Raw genomic sequence first — 13,516 nt, 5'->3', positions numbered from 1 at the left:
CCAATGACTTCATCTGGGCTACAGATATTTAACAGAAAGCCTGCATTGTGAACCGGGGTTGTGGAATTTAAAATATGTGGGCATTTTCCAGGCAGGGAGAGTCAAATAAAAATTTAGGTTGCATTGTGGGAAATGTAGGATCCAGAGTGAAAGTCGGGACATCTCAGCCTCTGCTGCTACAATATTGACATTTTTAAAAAAAAAAGCAACTTTTGTTTACCTCATTAAGAATCAAGCTGTCTCTCCAAGGACCGCCATGATGACGTTCAACTTCACCTGGAAGCATCCCAGTACAATCCCAGTACAATCCCAGTCTGGTCTCTAGGCCACTGAGTAACTGGGTGTAAAATGCCTTGCTCAAGAGCACCTCAGCAGGGGTAATGAGGAAAAGGGTAAGAACTGTTCTTTTACTTTCCTCTTGTGAGCCCCACAACTGCATAAAACTAAATCAACAGAGCACCTCTTTAACCACGTTTACCAGACAACACTGCTGGTTATAATTAAATTATTTAGTTATTGAACACAGGGTGGCATTGCTTTGAAAGGCTGCTGTTGTCCTAACAGACTGACACTTACTAATCACAGCCTAATTACCTCCCCTTGACTTGGACACAACCAGAGACTGTTCATGACAGTCAGAGCTAATGAGCACAGCAGCAGTTTTTGAGTCTTAAGACTGAAATATTTGTCTGAACTATATATAGGGTGTATATTACATCATTATTTGGTCTAATTAGATTACATTTATTCCATATTACCCTACCATTTCTCTTACAGACAGTTTCATTGTGACTGTCTTGGTGCTTCTGTGTCTTCCTTTCTTAGACCAATGAATGTACTGCCTAGTAACAAAGATACATTAAACATCATTAACATCATCTCCACCCTTCCAAATATGTCACATCAAACCTTAAATCATAGTTATGAACATAGGCGGACCCTATAAGTTGCCAAACTTTATGCTTCCATATTAAACAACCACAAAAATTAATTAAAGGCTTACACTCAAACTTCTCTGTTTAATATGAGGCCTGAGAGGAGTTGTGAGGCAAACCTTGTTCAGATGCCATTGTAACTTAACTCATTTTGACTGATCTGTTCGGTCACCTTGCAGTAAATGATGTGTATCAGACTTCAGTGTCCAGATACACCATAGTCTTTGGGGAAGTAGGTAGGCCACAGACCCACGACCCTCACTGGTGTTAAGTTGATTCACTAGTGTGGGGAAGCCCCGGAAAAAACTATGCCTCATTTAGCAAACCCTATGCCTCCATCCCTTTTGTGCAGTCATGATTCTTGTGTAAGTCATCTGGTGAGCCGGAGCACCTTGAGAATTCCAAGGAGCAAGGTTAAGCATTTGTGTGGAGGTGACGCGGAGCAATTCCTGGAAAAGGCCGGCCTTCTTTCTTTCTTTCTTTCTTTTCTGATGTTTGTGTTTACAAGACTTGCTTTGAAAACTGAACTATTCACTTTTCACAGAAGTTAAAAAGGTAAGAGCAAGAGGATACTGCTTTCTCTAACAGTCCCAAGAGTTTTAGGCAAATAATGCTGAACAGTCTAAGGAAGGAACTTGAAACAGCAAAGCTCATGGTCTATTTTCCTGTCAGGCCCCGACATAATAGAGCAGTGTGCACACGTCATTAAAAAAATCCCCACTGAAGCACATCATGAATCATCTGATGTCGGCCTGGATGTTTGAAGACCATTTATAATCACAGGACAAGCCTTTGTCTCTGTAAAAGAAGTGAATTTCTCACTTGCCTCTTTTGGCATTTTGTCTTTCAAATAGTTTTGGTTTTACTGTATTTCTTCATCCAACACAATAGTGGTGGATTCAATTTATTTTGTGGGGCTCACAGAACTGAACAATTCAAAATATTAACCAGCAACATGTGTACAACATGTCTCCCTGTTACTCTGGATGATCCATACAAAACAGTTTTCATAAGAACTCTCTATGTAAAAAGTTCATAGAAAGGATGTGAACTGAAAAGGGCCTACTCCTTAAAGACACTGCAAGATCTAGTGGATTCTTTTTTAACACAACAGACTTAAATCGAGTGATAGAGATGGCTCAATAAAATGACTCAAAATGTTCTCTACCAAACAGCCGTGTTAGTTAACGGACCAATGTGTAGGATTTAGTGGCATCTAGTTCCTTCACCCAAGTGTGAAGGAGAAACTACAGTGGCTGCAAGACATGTGAAAACCATGAATATTGCCACATATATAGATATAAAAGACTCATTCTAAGCTAACAAAAGTTTAGTTTTTTAGGCAATTATACACAAATGAAAACATACCTATAAATGTTATACTCTCCTTATCCTCCTAAATGTTACACACTGGACCTTTAAATCATCTCCTCTCTGACTAAGCTAAAACAAAAGGTTCACAAAGATATTATATTTTACAGATATTCATGTTAATATCCATTCTCTGTGCTGTATGTTTCAGTATTATTCTGATCATTTCAGACATTTGTAAACCTGTGGATCACCTGCCCGAGCTCCTGTGTCCTGGAGAACGCAGCAAACGTTCCCTCCTGGATGCCCCTTTGGTAGATAAAACATGACAAAGTGCCCTCTAAGGTGTGTTTCACCCGAATGCATCACGACTTTCTATGCGATGGTGCCCTCTTTATTTTTTTCAGTCCTGCTGCTCAAACAACCACCACTGATTTCAGATGTATCGTTCACCGCGGACACAACCAATTTAATGGCCAATGCAAACATAGAATAATTTTCCCAAATCAAAAACATTCCAGCAACACATCCATTGCCTCTCTGATGAAGACATTCCCAAACACTTCTTCCATCTCAGGCTCCATCTCAGGTGATTCAGAGTCACAGATTTTGTCACCAGAGCTTTCAAACAGATATTCTCCCAGGAGGAAAAACACTGCTTTTTTTAGCGTTTTTTGTTAGTTATTTCTGTCTTAAAACCTCATTATACAATATGCAGACATGATACAGTCACTCACAGATATAGTTCTGGGTGAGTGGACTGTAACATGGAGCTAATCCCTCTTTCACACCCATCTGCTGACCAATGGGAATCTAAGGCCCTGGTTTTCCCTGTTGCATTGTGAGCCAGACAGTCACATCCAGCAGGCTCAGAGGGGCTCACGAGTCAATGACTGCACACAGACATGGTTGTAATGTGACTTGTGAGTGAAGTTACTATCCTGTCACATGATGACTGAATCTTTTATTAGATTTGTACAGGTGTATTTCCAACGATCCTCAAGTGAAGAATGCAGTTTATTTGTAAATGTGAGCAAAATGATGCCCTTGTTGAGTTGGCAGCCAGTGGTTTGCAGATAAAGATATCAGCCATGTGCAATGTGCTTCCTCAGCATCCTCCTTATGGATGACACACATACAGCATGCACTTGAATGCTAATAAACATCACTCCTGTTTTCCCAAATAAGGAAAGAACAGAAACATATAACATTTACAGCAGAACATTTCGCTATGATCATTCCTGGGTTTAGATAAAAGCCACAACTGCTTGTTGGCAATAAATTAGAGACAGACTTGTGGGAGAGCGGTCTTTCGTGCACAGTAGGAACAACTGGCACATGCTATTGACTTAAACTCTGACAGTGAAACAATATGCTAAAAACATAATAGCTTTACTTTAAATATGATGGGACAACCACATCAAAGCTTGTTACCTAGCTTCAAGTGATTTTTATTTTTGACACCTGGTGTGTGAGAGATGGGGGTGACACGCAGAAAAGGTCCCAAATAAGGCTGGAACCAGGACTGTTGTGGTTACATGGCATGCGTCTTACGTCATTGGGTCAACGGGATGCCCCAATTTACTGTACCCCTCACAGACATGAAAGAAATATAGACCGTGTCAAGAGTTACAAAGCACAGAAGCGATTTTATTGTGGTTAGAAAAATAGCTGTGTTGTGACATTGAGGTTAGGGCAATGTCATTGTATGACTGTTTGTCATTTTTCTCTAAACTCAGGCAACCACTAAGAATTTTCAAGGCCATTTCGTACACACGATAAGTTTCTGACATGGCAACAAAGACACTCCTTATCTTTTCTTTAGGCTAGAGGGAAAAGGTCTGTCTGAACCAAGGGAAGGGCAGACTCTCGCATTCTCTTGGACTAGTTGAAAAATAGAAAAGGCATTATGATTAAAATATGAACATGTGGTAGTAAGGAAGACCAGCCACTGATCTCCACCTACATGATGTGACTGTATTATCTGGAAGAGTGTGTAAGTATGGTGTTGCATCAAGTGTTGCATTCAAGTTAATCTGTTCACACATTATAAACTCATTCAGTTCAAAGCCTGCAAACTGGGGTACAGAATACAGAAAACGTAAAACCAAAATAGCATGTGTAACTAAACAAAAAAATGTTTTCAATGATGAAAAACATTATAGATTCATTAAGAACAACTTAATACAACAAAATCACAAACTATGTCCTCAAAAGAATTATTATAATACATTTTTTTAACAAAATTGTTATAATAAAAAATACCTCAGCAATATTACGTAGTATAGATTGTTAGATTATTGGGGCTAAAGCTGTTTTTATTTGTGTCTCCAATCCCTGTTTATCTGCTCTCATACTGTATAGGATGACTCACTCTTTGAATGTAAGCAACTAAACTGTATTGTTTTGTGTTTAATTATCATCATTAACTACATATATTCTAATTATTATTGTTTATAATAAACCAGATAAATCAAGGGTTGATTAATGGACAAAACAATAGCTAACAGGCCCTGGTGACAATCTGAAATCTGTGAATTAAATCAGCCTTGTCATTCATGTACTAGTCAATTGTAAATCAGCAAGCCAGAGTATCTTTGCACAAATCTTCCAATACTGTAATTGCATGATGTAGAATACATTTACACATTTTAAAGCTTTGCTGTCCTAACAGCAATGACTTATCAGTGACAATCAGCTGTAATTTGATCATAAACTAGGTGAGGTTTGTATGGGCCCTATTTGATCAGCAGTGTTGCACAGACACAAAGTCACCAGATGATGGCAGAGTTTGTATCTGGTTAGTAAATATTTCAGTTTTCATTGAATAGCAGAGAGAGGTAGAGTAGGACAGGTTACCTTCAAATAAGATCTAATGTTTTTCCAGTGTTTTCATGAGTCGTAAATTATGTGCCTTTTCTTTGCAAATGTGAAGAACCCAGGGACTAATTTAGTTTTCAGAAGTGTGTCTTATTTTTATGGGGGGTAAATCATAGGTAACATCTATACAAAGGGTCATAACATAAAGAGTAAATTAATTGGGTTTTGATTTAACTCTATATGGTTAGTTTTCATTGACAAACCAGTGTTAAAGAAAAAAATATATATACTAAATTCAAATGTACTAAGTTGTTCTTTTGTTCCTAATAAACTAGAAACTTGGTGTAACTGTGCCTACAGAATGGACCTCAATGTATATCTTCATTCATTTCAAAAAGGCACAAACACAAATGTAGCGAATAAAATCTCACATTATAAAGAATTTATTGCAGGCAAACAATACCATAAATAATATTTACAAACTATAAAACAACATTCCTTTTTATGGGTTCCATGGATTGGTGGTAAACAGTCTTTCAGTCTTGGATAAGAATGAATACTTTTTGCAGTTGCACTGACTGCTTCTAACTGCAAAATGTGTAGATATTTAAAGCTACATTCAGGAAATAAACTGTATTTAGATGCACTGCATTCTCAGAATTTTGAATCATTTACCTAAAATTTCTTAAAATGTTGACTTTAACCACAGAAAGAGATTTAAAAAAAAGGGTTTGTCTATATTCCCAGTTTGCGACTGAATTTACAGCAAGTATAGAATTTTCCAAACTGCACAGCCTTTCACAGTTCCTGACCACTTAGGTTCACTGCAGCCAGTTTAACAGATGAATAGCCTTGAATATAGTGTTTCATATTGGCAACCTGACAAGAGACACAGTTAACAATGGTGGAGATAAAGGCTGTATATGCATTGTATATAGATAGGTATGTAGTAAAACAACCATCTCACCCATCCACGGTACATTTCACATTAAGATTATGCATATCTGTTGAATGATTTATGTTTTTTGGCCTGCCATTTAAGCATGGGGCATTAATAAGTATAGAACAACCTATGCACACATTTGATAAAACTTATCTGCATTTCAGAAATTAACTCTTAAAAAAAAAAATCCACAGCACACCATTTCCTCTTGGCATCCAGTTTACGTGTAAAGGAAAAAAGTTTCTGAAAGAATTCAAAACAAGAAAAGAGAGAACTTCCCTGTTAATACCTTAATGTTTCAAACAATTATCCCGTTGATTGTCCCCATTTTCTAATCAACACTGACTGAAAAAGGTGTCAGAAGTGCAACTATGAACAGCTTTTTGTTAAAATGCTTGTTTGCAGTAAAATAAATCTTTGAACCTATCTGATGCTAGTTTCCTTTGCCTTTCAATAATCCAGCAACTTGAGTGGGAAAGGTACAGTATATGCCTTTTGAGTCTCACAGATTCTCACTCTCACGTCATTGTTGTCGTTTCCTCTCTGATTCTAAACAAAAATTCTCAAAAGCTTCTTCCATCTCAGGCTCCATCTCATCTTCAGAGTCATCATATCTGTGAACACAACAACATGAATGATTTAGAACCACAACCTTTACTTTTTAGATCTTTAAGACAAATGTGTTACTGAAACTTATATTAAGAAATCCTACAAAATGTTGATGCAATTTCCATTTACATGACACACAAAAACACTAGCTCACAGACACCGTTCTGAGAGAGAGCACAGGCTGAGATAAGCCCTCTTTCACACCCAACTGCTGACTACACTGAATCTGAGGCCATGGGTGACCCTGTTGCATTGTGGGCCAGTCAAAAAAATTCGCCAAACTCAGGGGCCCACAGGTGGTCATATGATCTGTGTGAAGCCACCATTCAGTCACATGACTGAAGATGTGCCAGCGCAGTGGTACTGTTGAACTTTTTATTCTGAAGGTCATGCAGGTCAATGTGCCACCTGTGCTACCAGTGAATCTACGAAGCACATCTGTTAATGGTATCCATAGCAACAAGCATCAACAGGTCCCCCAGTGAAACAGGTGACCCATCCATATTGTTCTATCCTTATGATATGTACTTACATTTCATTTCCATTTTCTCCATAAACATCATGGAAATAGTCCTGCCTGTCCATGATCTCTTGATATTTCTCAGCATATTCTGTAAAAGCAGAGACCAACATTCAAGCACAAAAGCAACACAGTTAAAATTTACATTTTTTTTTTCCATTTAAAAAGGACTTATTTAACTTGACATTGACTTTATTTAATGACAATGAGTCAAGTGAAGATTTAAAAAGGTATTTGCAGCTAAAATAAAGTGTGTTCTATTCTCTATTATTTCCTTACGAGCATATTTTGTACTAACATTTAAAAGGGAACAGTAGCTGTGTAATTGGGTGACATTTAAGAAAATATTGTTTTGTATATTTTATAATATTTTTCACTGATTCATTCCAATTCAAATCAATTGAACTCAATTTCTTATATGTATATAACTACATATAATCATAGAAAAATAAAATGAATTATTAAGCCTTGACATTTTTTTGTCTTCTAGCCTTTTTATTATGTCCCTTCCAAGACCTGTGATTGATCTCGCGTGACCCCGTCACCTGAGATTGACTGAACAAAGCTGACAGCCCAGCCAAGACAGCAAAGCCATGTTGCCCTCTCCTCATCTACCATGAACAGATTTACACAGCCTCACCTGGGTCTGCTGCTGTAAAAGGAGTTCCATCTTCTGTGTAGAACGTAGGTTCATTCTGAGAGGGGAATAAACACAAATCCATAACCAATAGAAATACAGAGAAACATTTACAATAAAAAACAAAACAAAAATAGGGCGTGTGGTACAGTTGACACTCACCATAAAGTAGTTGGGGTCATTGTCTGGTGTGGCGTTGCTGGCTGCTGCAGCAGCACGGACTCTGCCCCAGTCACTAGATCTTAACTCCACTAGTTTCAGAAGCATCTGTCTGACATCCCTGAGGAGAAAAATCATATCAGAAAGTTTCTAGAAAGTTTATGGCAGACTTTTGAATGACGGTACATGTTCTTGATGCTGCGTGTGTATGTTAAAAAGCTAAAACTCTTTAGTCCATGTTGGTCGTTACACAAAAACAATCTCATTGGAAACTGGAAAAAGGCAGGCACTTTAAAAAAAACAAACAAAAAAAACATTTGCCTATCAGCGTCTATCACAGGCGAGCTTCAATCAAACAGATCAACGAATTATAGAACGTTGTCAAATTCTTTGTCATAAAGAGCAAAACCATCTTTTCTATTGAGAAAAGCATTCAGTTCTGTTCTTTACTTATTTTCCAATGAAGAAATACTCTCAAGTTCTAATACAACTGATTCTAGCAGCATCTACGGCAACCTCTTTAGCAGACGACATTGTTGTTGAGCAAACTTTTCACACACATCGGGTTACACCACGCCTGTGGCTCATACTGTAGCTGCCCGTAGTTTCCTCAAAGGACACTAAACTTAAATCTAAACCACTGTGGTTCAGACACAAGCACATAGCATGAAGCCTGGCAAGATGGATTGTCACATTGATCTGAGTCCAGTTGCCTTGCAAGGTTAACTTTTTAATGATGAATGATTGTTTTAACACCGCCACCTAGGAAACACTTGATCATTCTGGCAAATATGTCAGCAGACACGTCTGCAAATGTCCCTGCACTCATCTGCATCACACCAAAGGACATAGTAATATACACACCTGCTGCAGGTAGCATCCAGTAGAATAGTTTCTATTCTTTGGATCAGTTTTTCCATGTGTTGTTTCCCACTCTCTTTCCACGCGTCATCCAAGACAGAGCCTGTCAGCTGTATATTTAAAAACAATCGCATTAACTTGCTAAACAATAGAACTGCTTTCAATACAAATCTGTAAACGTATTTAATTGAGATATAAAACCTTAAGCAGTTTGACAGCACAGATGAGATTTGCATCCACAGGATTATCGAACAGACTGTTCATCAGGTCATTCAGAGCAGACAGGAGGATATCTGCTCGATTTGGAGGTCCTTTTCCACTCTTTACCTAAACAAACAAAACAGATAAAAGTTGAAGGCATGTTGAGTAATCTTCTTGTGTTGGTGGCTTATGAACCTAACTTGCAAAGTTGGCTCCTCATCTGAGATCTACGACGTATGTAAAAGGTGGGGCTAGATGCAAGGCAAGGTATGGTTCAAATAATTGTGTGATTCCAGAAGGAAGTCAATATTGTTTTGTGCTAACTGATTTGCAACAACTTCAGTTGTCCCAGCTCCCTCCCTCGCAGCAAATTTAGAAAATGTATCAGAAACCTGTATGTAGAGGCTGTAGAGGACGTGGCCTTGACACTGAGCTATTGACAGACTGACCACAGCAGTGTAGCAGAAACAGCGAGCTAGTAGTCCAAACAGAGAGTCCACTGGAGCCTTTACAGTCACTTGAAGCATTTTGACATTGTTTGTAAAGGTTTCTGTGTGGTACCTGTGTTGTAGCAGTTATATTAAATGTTAAATTGTGATTTCATAAATTTGGTAATAAAGTCAATTTTAACACCCAAATGTATATGTTTCATCACAGTATATATTTATGTAATTCAGTTTACAGCTCAAAAACACATGTAGGGTGGAATACCCCTTTAAATGCATGCATTTACACAACTTTAGGAATGATAATATAGTGCTGTTTTAAAGACAATCTCTTACCTCCAGGTTGAGATAGAGCTCTCCCAAAAAGAGCACAAACGAGTGGAGTTTCTTCTGAGCTTCTGCATCTCCTCGAACAGCTACATCCCTCTGTTCAAACTCTTTTCGACATCTACAGAATACAACAATCTTTCCGTTCAATGGCAATTTGACAGAACAATGACATTTTACATTGCTTTTCATGTTGATCATAGTATTTTAACGATTACAATATTTCTGCTTCTACTACTGCTTGCTTAACACCAACATTTTCTAGCATCTAATGAAAAACTCACCCTTTTTAATTAATTATTTAAAAATGATATTGATAAAACAGTTAAGGAGATTTTTGTCTTGAGAGCTTGTCTACTTGTGATATGGACTCAGCAAAAACTGAAATAAATCACCTTTGCAGGAGCAGCTGACGAAAGGTTCCACTTGGTGGGCTGATAGTGAGATGATGGGACAAGTAGTTGCACAGCCTGGCACCAGTGTAAGCAAAGTTTGGAATGGCAGTAGACTGCAATGGAAAGAAAACTTAATACCCAGTGGGTTACCTTATACCAGTGGTACCCAACCTTTTTCCTAAGGGGAGCCCTTTTCTGTCATCAAGTAAACTGATGGTGCCTGACTCAGTGACATATTTTATGGATATTTCATATTATATTCAACAATAACAGTAGAGACCTGTACAGTGAACACAAATAGTGAACCTAATTACTGCAGAAGTTTGTGTAAAACAAGAGATTTGGATGAATTTTGAGCAAATTATTTCCTGTGAATCAGTTTTCCTGATATTTTTATACAATTCTCTGTCTGCATTAGGATTTTTTATTTCTCATAATCATACATACTAGGTTTCCTTTTTTTGACAAATTCTGATATTACTTGGTTAGTTTGGTTGTTTTCTAATGCAGGATGAGGCTGTTTATAAGGGAGTAAGCCTCTTAATATAGCTTCAGGTCTTCAAAGTTTAAATCTTATCTTAAATAATAATCTAAACTTAAAAACAACTATTTAATTTGGTTTTCTGCACATAAATGAACTAAACACTGAGATATAGGCCTACTGTGTATATATTTTAATTTATCCTACACTCCTTAAAATCAAGACCCCCCGTGAAGCTTTGGTGATTCCTAGTGGAGGTCCCGAGCCCCAGGTTGGAAACCACTGCCTTATACATTGTGTGTATTGTCAACATTTATATTTGCTGTGTATGCTGTGTTTAGGTGTCTCATTATCGAATATTTATACAAAAATCCAAATGAGGACTGAATGTGCCCATTCTCCAAACCTGTGTGTATATCAGTTCGACCAGCTCAAGCAACAGCTCTTCAGTAGTAACCCAGGAATTGATAACGCTAGTTATGTATTCAATATCCGACTCAAAGGACCCCGGCGAAGAGCTCAGGTGGCCAAGGAATTCTGTGACCATGTCCGCCAAGGTCGGTTCACCGTAATAGCTTTCATCATCATAATAAGCAGGGTCCTACAAAAATCACAATAAAAACATCAAAAAATGAGAACTTTTTAACGCTGATGCAAAACAACTGAGTGACATATAAAATGAGTGTAAAAATTCCTCTTACTTCATAAGGGTTCATTCCAGAGGGGACAAACTCTGGGGCACTGGCTGAAAGCTTTGATGACTTGACCACAGAATCAACTTCATTACATCTTCTAGAGGCAGACGTACTGTTGGCATTTGCACTTTGTTGGGGTTTGCTTTGTCTTTTAAAATCTGAAAGAGGAAGAAGAAACATGTCCTTAGTCTTTGTCATATGTGACACAACTCATTCATATTCATTCCCTTATTTCCTAAAGCAGCAAACGTTACTCAAACAGAAGTAGATTTTACTTTAGGACCATTTTTCAGCCACAGATTTGGTTCACTTGCAAAATGTAAGACATTTGCAGCATTGTCCTGCAGTTGTACAAAAACTGAATAGGAAAAACTAATGTCAGCACAGAACAACACATAATACGTTTAACTACGTAGCACTATTAACTACAACGCTTCAGTGAGTACTCAAAATTTCATGCAGGACTAATTTTGGCAAGAGTCTGTGTGTGCGCTTTCCCCCAGTGCTGCAACTCAGGCATGTGTGTTACAGACTGTGATGGCTGATGGGATAAAGGAACTCCTGCAACTGGGGGGCCTCAAAGACGTCGACCTGTATAGCTTTTCCACACCGGAACCACACATCCGACTCCAACTTACTGTTTAATGTCACACGGCAGGGGCATCTAAAGGACACTCCTCATCAACATAGTGGAGCAATATATGTGTTTGGTCTGTTATCCTAGAAATTTGCATTGGATGATGTGGGATTGTAATGACTGTGTGCTATGAAAAAATATGTTTTTCAGAAGCAACTACCATTTCCATACATCTTCTGCACGTACAGGTTGATACTGGTGTGGTTAGTGAGACTTGTAATATAGCTACATGACTTTTAGATCTGCCTATGTAGTGATTTGACCATGCTTTTATTTTTTTATATTTCGGCTGATACCGAAAAAATAAAGTTTTAATGACGCATCTACACCATGAACTAGCTCACCGGTAACGTTACTTTACTAAGTTACTTAATCAGATTTGTAAAGGGAACTAGTTCCTCCTCTCTGCTCTGCGTTGCTAACTTAACATAACAATAGGTTAGCTCGCGTTATAGTGGACGATAGCTCTATAAACTTAGGTTTTAGCTGGGTAAGGCTCCCTAAACGGTGGCAAGTAACTACTCAAATACGTGACATCTGAGCGGGAGCTTTATTTAGAGACCCTGTTACCTCACATTAAATACAACAGGTGCATGTCGCAACGCCAAAATACTAACGATAGCTAACATTATGGTATGTACCAGCTAACTTAGCTAAATACAGCGAGCAGCCTTGCCCCCTTGGTTTCTCAGAGGAACTATATGTTGTGGTTAAATGACTGATAAACTCTGGCAAACGTAGTTTTGGCCTTCAGTGACCATTTGCAGAAAGTGATACTTAGCTAACGAATGTGAAAGTAGCCATAAGCTAACTCAGCTGAGCTATCGTTGCTATCAGCTGGTGGACAGCTCCTACCTCCACCAGCCACATCGCTGGCTGTGCCAATGTTGTTCTCAGCAAAAGGCGGGGAAGTTCGCGGCTGCCTCAGCGGTTCCCTTTGGTTAAAAAGCGTGGTTTTGGTGTCACCGTCCCCGGTAACCACCAGTCCGGGCTCTGCTGGCAGATTTCGGGCTCTCCCTGCACCGGGAGCTCGGTCGAAATTGTCGTTCATGACTGCTGGTTGTTCAGCTTCGCCGCTCAAAGCAGCATCAGAAAAAGATGCACAGATGCTGTTCACCGCACTGACTGCTTCTTCTTTCGCGTCGCAGCGGTTGTTTGTGTTTTATCGCAGCAACACACGCCCTATCTGTCTTTCATGGTGGCTATTTCTCTATCGGATAGTATCACAGTATACACAACTACTTCGTCTTCTTCGGGTTTTAATGGCGGATGACAAACGAGCTCATGGGTGCAGTAGCGCCATCTACTGGACAGAAAAATAACCAAATTCTCTCTATTATTCTTAAATAATTAATTACTAGAGTGTGTACTTTCCATGGTTTCTTTCCAAGTAAATACTCCAATATAATATTATGTATTTCATCTAATGCGGATATTAATTCCCTCCTTTCTTGATCATGTTTGCTGCAGTTTATTAATACTTATACCATGGTCTGGGTGAATACTCAATTCTGATTGGCTGCTGAGTGTCCATTCATA

At 38.5% G+C, this 13,516-nt stretch overlaps 1 protein-coding gene across 1 annotated transcript; it reads right to left on the bottom strand.

The window, feature by feature from the left end:
- Positions 1–5,486: 5,486 nt before the first annotated feature.
- Positions 5,487–13,232, bottom strand: paip1 (poly(A) binding protein interacting protein 1). Its single transcript, XM_035658478.1, has 11 exons — positions 12,833–13,232; positions 11,347–11,498; positions 11,052–11,246; positions 10,165–10,277; positions 9,779–9,890; positions 8,997–9,122; positions 8,799–8,905; positions 7,938–8,055; positions 7,779–7,833; positions 7,151–7,229; positions 5,487–6,623 (listed from the first exon to the last, which is right to left on the bottom strand). The coding sequence occupies exons 1-11, from the start codon at positions 13,026–13,028 to the stop codon at positions 6,533–6,535; spliced, it is 1,344 nt and encodes a 447-aa protein (XP_035514371.1). The 5' UTR covers positions 13,029–13,232; the 3' UTR covers positions 5,487–6,532.
- Between the last annotated feature and the right edge of the window lie 284 nt (positions 13,233–13,516).

Source organism: Morone saxatilis, unplaced genomic scaffold (assembly GCF_004916995.1).
Source record: "Morone saxatilis isolate NCDOM2014 unplaced genomic scaffold, NCSU_SB_2.0 Contig16, whole genome shotgun sequence".
Lineage (NCBI taxonomy): Eukaryota > Metazoa > Chordata > Actinopteri > Moronidae > Morone > Morone saxatilis.
This window is presented reverse-complemented; position numbering and strand designations above follow the sequence as displayed.

Coding starts and splice junctions, on each gene's coding strand:
- paip1 (XM_035658478.1), bottom strand. CDS start 13,028: ATGAACGACAATTTCGACCGAGCTCCCGGTGCAGGGAGAGCCCGAAAT. Junction 9,891..10,164: donor CGTCAGCTGCTCCTGCAAAG/GTGATTTATTTC, acceptor TGTATTCTGTAG/ATGTCGAAAAGAGTTTGAAC. Junction 9,123..9,778: donor AGCTCTATCTCAACCTGGAG/GTAAGAGATTGT, acceptor TTGTTTGTTTAG/GTAAAGAGTGGAAAAGGACC.